At 41.3% G+C, this 7,663-nt stretch overlaps 1 protein-coding gene across 2 annotated transcripts in view; it reads left to right on the top strand.

Moving 5' to 3' along the window:
* The first annotated feature begins 381 nt into the window (after positions 1 to 381).
* The window catches only part of LOC125450110 (solute carrier family 12 member 2), a 142,089-nt gene continuing 134,807 nt past the window's right edge, over positions 382 to 7,663 (top strand). For both annotated transcript variants that reach the window (XM_059642703.1, XM_059642698.1), the window contains exons 1-2: positions 382 to 501; positions 6,087 to 6,162. In XM_059642703.1, the coding sequence (XP_059498686.1) occupies positions 6,096 to 6,162 (67 nt within the window). In that variant the 5' untranslated portion in view covers positions 382 to 501; positions 6,087 to 6,095. The remainder of the gene's footprint in view (positions 502 to 6,086; positions 6,163 to 7,663) is intronic.

Genomic DNA, 7,663 nt, shown 5'->3' with positions numbered 1-7,663 from the left:
AAGTTTAATTCTGTATGTTTTTATGAAGTGGCTGCCTCAGCTATAAACTGATTTTGTTGGGAAATCTAGTTCCTTCCCATTCTGTCTATATGTTAACTCTGAAACAACACCATAATATCCTGTTTACCAGAACACAACATTGGTTAATAGAGCTGGCTTGAGAAATGGTTTATTCTTGCATTGTTTCTTTTTTTTTGTTCTTTTCATTAACTTCAACCTAATAACACAGGTGATATATTGCACAATGCAGTTTTTCTTTGAACTTGGAATGCAGTAGGTAATGGTTATCTTGTTAGGTAAATCTGAAATAACTTCCTAAATTGTGTATGATTTGAAGTAAGAAGTTATAAGATTAAAACCTTTTTTGATTTTGTTTTGCAGGAGCCTTTTGAGGATGGTTACGCAAATGGAGAGGAAGCCAGCCCAGCTGAAGAGGCTGTGTCAAAGCATGTTGTTGACAGTAAAGGTGTTGTGAAGTTTGGCTGGGTTAAAGGTGTTCTGGTAAGTTAGTTGCTAGCTTTTGGCTTTCAGTAGATAAGCTGATATTTAGTCATCAGCTTTGAACTTTTTCTGGGGCAACATGCTGTCTTGGTGGTTAGCACTGCTGCCTCAAGGCACCATGGACCCAGGTTTGGTCCTAGACTGGGGCATGTGCGCGAACTCCACACAGACATCTCCTCCTCTTCTTCACCACCACCACCACTCTCTTCTCTCCTCCCCCCCCCGGCCAGGTGTATGGGTGCTCCAAGTTTCTTCCCATAGTCCAACAATTTACAAGTTAGATGGATTGGCTGTGGCAAATTGCCCATTGTGTCCAGGAATGTGCAAGCTAAATGGTTAGCCATGGGAAATGTAGGGGAATGAGTGTGGGTGGCCTGATCTCTTGAGGGTCAGTCTGGACTTGATGGCCCAAATGGTCTGTTTCCACACTGTGTATGGATTCAGTGGTTCTATGAACTTTGAAGCTGTTACTTTTAATTTTGTGGAGCTTTTTAGAAAACTTTTGATTCTTGGGTTGGTACAACTTTGAACAACACCTTTCTTTCATCCCAAAGTGGGCAGTGTCCAGCAAATGTCTCATTTTATATGGCTTTGTGAAAGTAGATTTCTTTTTGCAGGACTGAATTTCTAGACTTTGAATGTACAATAACCACCTCTGCATCTCATTTAGCTCCATGATAAAATTCAGTACTGATATTCAGGCAAAATTGTTGCTTTATGTTGACAACTTGGCCCTAATTCATAGATCCCGGTTCCAACTCTCATGCTGTGACTGTATGGAAAAAGAGACGCAGACTTTTTTTGTTCCCCACCCCATCCCCAAAGTGGTGGTGCTTCTTGCTTTTACAGTTAATGTTACTGTTCATCACTGTTCCAACGTTCCTGCAAATAACACTTACTGACTGCACTCTTGATACACTCCTTTTGAAGGAAAAATGCATGCAAGTAAGCTGACTTTTTAAACTTACAAAGTCAGTTTATTTTGATATAAAATTGAGATCTAATGGGAATATTCCTGATTTACAGCATCCGCAGTTCTTTTGTTTTTTATTAGAAATCTAATGGGCATTGACTGTGTGAAAATTCTCTTTCTTAGACTTTATTTAAGAAGTCCATGACAAATTGTGAGCAATTTGCAGACTAAAAGTTGGACAACAGGAAAATAATGAAGCAGCTTCAATTTGAGTTGATTCCCTGTTTAATATGATAATCAGCCTGCAGTAATGCAAATCTCATCAAATTATTGTGGTTCTGAATGTATTATGGAATTTTGAGAGATTTTCAGGCTGTTGATTTGAAAGACCCATAACAAATGGTTTAATAATCTGAATTACTTTATTATGTGATACTTGTAAATTGAAATTGCTGCATGCAATAAAGGTGCTGTAGCATGCATTTTGGGGAAGTTGGTGTGGGTAGGTGTGCACATCTCACTACTGCCTGTTTTAACGTGACCAGACAGAGCAGAGTACAGGTCCCATCCCTCCCCATGTACACCTTTTTTGATTTTAAAGTTCGCAATGATGCCTTTTACAATTGTTTAATCACAAGGCTTTTCCTGCATCGCAGATCTTCTAGGCATCACTACTGACCCCAGACTGAGGGCCATTTCCCAACTGTTCTTATAAAGCAAAAGCATTCAACTGACAAAAATATGCTTTGTTGGGTGGAGGGGGGTGGTGTGGGGGAGTGCTTTATACACTTTATTTCAGAGCTCCCTCCCCCCCCCCCCCCATTTCTGAAGAAGGGTCCCGGACCGTGATGTCAGCTTTCCTGCACCTCGGATGTTGCCTGGCCTGCTGTGTTCCTCCAGCTCCACACTGTTATTTCTTTATACTGAAGTTTTTTTTTGTGTATAAGTGAGGCACTATTGGACCCATGGTACCCCATGGCACTTGGTCAATAGTCCATCATTAACTACCTTGTCCTTTCTCTCATTCCTTACAAATCTTCCTTTTGAAAACTTGAAATACCACCTGCACCCTCCGCTCATCACATTAAATCCTTCCATGTGAAGACGCAGACAAGTGAAGTTGTCATCGGCTTACTGGACCGTAAGGCTACCTTGACACAAGCACAACTAGTGATGGTTTGACCAGAGGGGCGAGTTTGAGAAGGCAGGTCTTTCATGGCAACCTCGGCCAGTGCAAGAATTGATCTTGCTCTAACATTTATTCTTTGTTGTAATCCAGCTATCTGAGCTATTTGTTGCATCTGCCCATTGCAGTATTGGTTGGAGGGACTGTGACAGTACGGGTGAAGTCTAATCTTTGCTGATATATGGCACTGAAACCAATGAAGAACAACACCTTTGTCAATGGGATGGATTTCAGATGAGTCTAGCAACTCTACTTGATGCCAATTAGGTTATGTTGATCATGAACAGCATGTATTCAACCACAGTCTGTACCCTCATGGCGTGGCATGTTCTCCATTTCCCTGTTACTGTCCAGGCCCACTTCGGGAATGACATCAGGTTTTCCTAACTGAGTGCGCCACTAAGTGAAACTACAGCAGGGGGCTTCCTGCATGCTGAACATTGGCAACAGTGTGTGATAGTTGGGGCTAGGTGATCCCACTGCCAGTGGATCAGATCTAAACTCTGTAATCCTGCCACTTCTGATCGTGAATGGTGGACAATGAAATAACTAATGGAAGCAGGCTCAAATATTTATCTTTTCCCAGATGAATGTGCACTGTGAGCTAGGCCAGCACTTGTTACTGTCTCTAGAGCTATTGAGGATGGGCAGTAGTGAGCAACCTCCCTGGACTGCAGCGCTTGTGGTGTGTCGGTACATCCACAGTGCAGTTGAGAAGGAAGTTCCCTGATTTTGACCGGGTGGCAGTGAAGGAACAGTGATTACGGTTCCAAGTCCGGCTTGGTTTATAATTTGGAGAATTTGCAGGTGGTGCACTACTTAGGAAGTACAGGTCATGGGTTTGGAAGGTGATATTGGGGGGACTTTGAGTTAGTGTAAAGTTATTTTGTAGATGGTAGATGCTGTTGCTGCTGCAGCACTGGCAAAGGTATTGAATGTTGAAAGTGGTGGATGAGGTGTCAGTCAGTCAGGCTGCTTTGTTCTGGAGGGTGTCTAGCTGCTTTTTAGAGCTGTTACTCAACTTGGAAACTGGGGAGCATTTCGTCACAGTCCTAATTTGTGCCGTTGTGGTTGCTGGACACATTGGGCAGTCAGAAGGTGAGTTATTCATTGCAGAATTACTACCTTCTGTCCTGTGACAACAGTATTGATAAGGCGAGTCCAGTTCAGTTTCTGGTAGATGAGAATATCTGGGATGTTGATAATGGGGGACTCAGTAATGGTAATACCTTTTAAAGGGGTGATGGTTAGTTTCCCACGTTGGTGATGCTTATTGCCTGGCACACACCTGGCCAGAATGTTGCCTGACAAATGTTCCAGTCCTTTATCTTCTGAACACTGCAACACCTTATCACCCTTTCATTAACAAAATGAAACCAGAGGCATATACAGGGTCAAGTGTGATAACAATTCACAAATGGTATTGGACCATCTGACCAAAAGCTCAGCACATAAGTTTTATGGAGGAGCAAGACGACAACTCTGGAAAGGGTAGGTCCACTCCATGACAAAGGAAGGAATTTGTGTGGAGCCAGAGGAAATGGGTGAGTTCCTTTTTAATGAGTACTTATCCTTCTCCTTGGCGTATACCAGTGCCATGATGGTAAGATTAGGAGGAGTGTGTTTTTATATTAAAGGGCATGTCAGTATTAGGAAGGAGGATGTGTTGTGTTTTGAAAAAATCTGAAGTAGCTAAGTCTCCAGGGCTTGATAAGATCTATCCCGGCACACTAGGGAGGCAAGGGAGGAGTTTGCTGGAGCCTTGGCAGAGATCTTTTGTATTCCCTTTAAACATGTGTCCTAGGGGACTGTTGAGTAGCCAGTGTCCATCCTTTGTACAAAGGCAACAGGGATAATCGAGGCAACTATAGGCTGGTGAGATTTACATCAGTTGTAGGTTCATTAGAAAATTGAGAAAATTGTTAGGAACAGGATTGACTCGCATTTGGAAAAGAAAGGACTTGAGTGATAGCCAGCATGGGATGTCTTGTGTCTCAAATTTGATTGTTCCCTTTGAGGAAGTGATACAGAAGAATGAGAGTAGGGCAGTGGATGTTGTCTGAGTTTTAATAAAGCATTTGAAAAGGTCCCTCATGGTAGGCTGCTTCACAAGATTAAATTAATAGGATCAACCCACGTGGGTAAATCGGGTACGAAATTGAGAGGGTAGTTGTGGAAGGGTGTCTTTCTGAATGGACGTCTGTGAGCAGAGGGGAATGTAGCTCATTGGACTAATAAGTTTACAGATGACCTGAAAATTGGTGGAGTTGTAGATAGTGAGGAAGGTTGTCAAAGAATACAGCAGGTATAGATCAATTGGAAATTTGGGCAGAGGAGTTTAACCTGAACAAGTGAGGTGATGCATTTTGGGAGGTCAAATACAAGATGAAAGTATACATTAAATGGCTGGACTCTTGGCCAAATGCAGGAAAATGGAACTAGTTTAGTTTTGGGAAACTTGGCACGAACAAGTTGTACCAAAGAGTCACAGCATGGGAAGAGATCCTATGATTTGGGGTGGAAGTCCTTCATTCCATGAAAGTGGTAACAAGTGGATGTGGTGTAGAAGAGGGTGTATAACATGCTCCTTATCATTGGTCAGGGCATGGAATATAAAAGTTAGCAACTGGTTGTAACTGTATGAAACTGAGTTGGGTGACGTTTTGGAGCATTGTGCGTCGTTCTGGTTGCCCCACTTACAGGCAGAATGTGAAGGCTTTGGAGAAGCCGCAAAAGGTTTATCAGGATGTTGCCTGGTCAGATTCTATTAGCTCTAAGGAGAAGTTGGATTGTTTCTCCAGAACATTGAAGGCTGGCAGGAAGGTGTTGTCCAGCTTAAAGTATATAAAAATTCAGTGGCATGGATAGGGTGGATAATTGGAGTCTTTCTCCCAGCCAGGGTGGAAATGTCAAATACGAGGGGCAAATGTTGAATATGGCTGGGGTGGGAACGGAGTTCAAAGGAGATTTTTAAGAGGACGATAGGTGCTTGGAATATGCTGCTGGGGAGGTGGTGGTGGTAGTACGTATGATATCAATGTTTAGGAGACATTTGGATTGGTAGGGATTAGAGAGAGAGAGAGAGATATGGACCATGTGTAGCCCGATGTGCTTGGTTCAGAATGGCATCATAGTCAGTGCAGATGTGGTAGGCCAAAGGGCTTGTTTCTGTGCTGTACTGTTGATGTTTTTCTTGAAAAGTAGAAAGTGAGGTGGACATCTGCAAGTGAGATTCTAAGGCTCAGGCAATTGAAGTCCCGATCACCAAAGGTTGTGCAATTAAGATTTGGGAATGCGTAACTAATAACAGCAATACTGTTGAGCTGTATCGCCTTTAAACATGATTCTGAAGAAACTTAAACAACTATTTGGTTATACTTAATTTGCTGCCTGCTTGGCTGTCAATGTTAATTGCTAAGAATTTGGAATATGCAATTATCAGTCGTCTTTATTTGTGCTGTCTTGGAATCTTTTCCAATCCACTAGGTACGATGTATGCTAAATATTTGGGGTGTGATGCTCTTCATCCGTTTAACATGGATTGTTGGCCACGCTGGAATAGGTATGTGGAAAACCTCAACTTATTCTACTGATGAAAGTCAATAGATTGAAATGTTAGCATTTTAAGTGTTATTTTCACCTTTGTGTTAAATGATTCTGTCATTTACAGTAGTGTGTTAAATGCAACATATGGGTTGTCTTCTGTCCTCATCTTTAATTAAATGCTAGGTGTTGAAGTTGAGCAGCTTTTGTTCACAATTGACCATGAAATACTTAAACTCCTGCTATAGCTAGCTATAAATTAACTTCCATGGGAGCATTGTTAAAATTTCAGTAAACCTTTCCCAATTATGCCACAGTTTTTCAGGAAACTTGACTTAATCAACTAACTTAGTGAAATGCCCATCCATGGAGGGGGCAGGTGATGGCCTAGTGGTATTACCACTGACTGTTAACCCTGAGATCCAGATAATGTTCTAGGGACCTGGGTTTGAATCCCACCTCAACAGATGGTGGAATTTGAACTCCATTAATATCTGGAATTAAGAGTCTAATGATGACCATGAATCCATTGTTGATTTGTTGGAAAAACTCATCTGGTTCACTAATACCCTTCAGGGAAGGAAACTACCATTCTTACCTGGTCTGGCCTACATGTGACTCCAGATCCATAGCAGTGTTGGTTAACTCTAAACTGCCCTCTGGGTAATTAGGGATTGTCAATAAATGCTGCCTGGCGAGCAACGCTATCATTCTGTGAATGAATAAAGAAAAAAAAAATGTAATGCTCTTCCCATATCTGCATCACAAGAGCTGGATACTTTGATTTGTTTTCTGTATTAAAGATTTAAGTTAGTCACTACAAATATTTGAAAAGCACTGAACACCCATAATATTGAAAGATGAGGTGGTTTATTTACAGAAGAAATGGAATAATTATCGGGCTAGTTCTAAATGCCTTTTGAAGTGCAATGGGAAGTGATAAAGTTTTTTTTTGCTGGCATATTCTTTTTTTAATTTGTGCATTGCTACTGCAAATCCTTCTTTCTGAAACCAATTAAAGAAACAGTTTCCAAGGCAAAACTGTATTATTGGGGAAGATTATGGATCAGGTGGCTCATTAGGACAAGGGCTGCATCCGGATTAATGGATGCAGTTTGTGCTCATATGCAATTCAAAAATTTTGATCCATCAGAAAAAAAATTAGATGTTACAAGTTGGTGATATATTTTTGCTTGGGCTATGAAGTTATTTTGCAATAGTAAGTTTCAATTTCAATGCTTGAATGTTGGAGGGGTGAGGGTTGGATCTCCCACCAATTTGAGCATCAAATGATTAGAAAGTTTACTGATTTTTATCAGGTGTTGATGTTCTGTTTTTTAAATTTACCAACATTTTACTGGTGGTGGCCTGAAAGGCTGGAGATATGTTGGTGTAGTAATAATAAGCCCAGTAACTGCAAACCAGTTAGTTGAATCCCAGGGCTGAGAGAGGTTTTCAAAATGATCATTCAGGGCATATCACAATCTCTTTGGCAAATTTGCATTAGTTTCAGAAAGTCA

This window comes from Stegostoma tigrinum, chromosome 3, assembly GCF_030684315.1.
Source record: "Stegostoma tigrinum isolate sSteTig4 chromosome 3, sSteTig4.hap1, whole genome shotgun sequence".
In the NCBI taxonomy this organism is placed as follows: Eukaryota; Metazoa; Chordata; class Chondrichthyes; order Orectolobiformes; family Stegostomatidae; genus Stegostoma; species Stegostoma tigrinum.
Note: the sequence above shows the minus strand (reverse complement) of the source record. Positions and strands in the feature narration are given on the sequence as shown.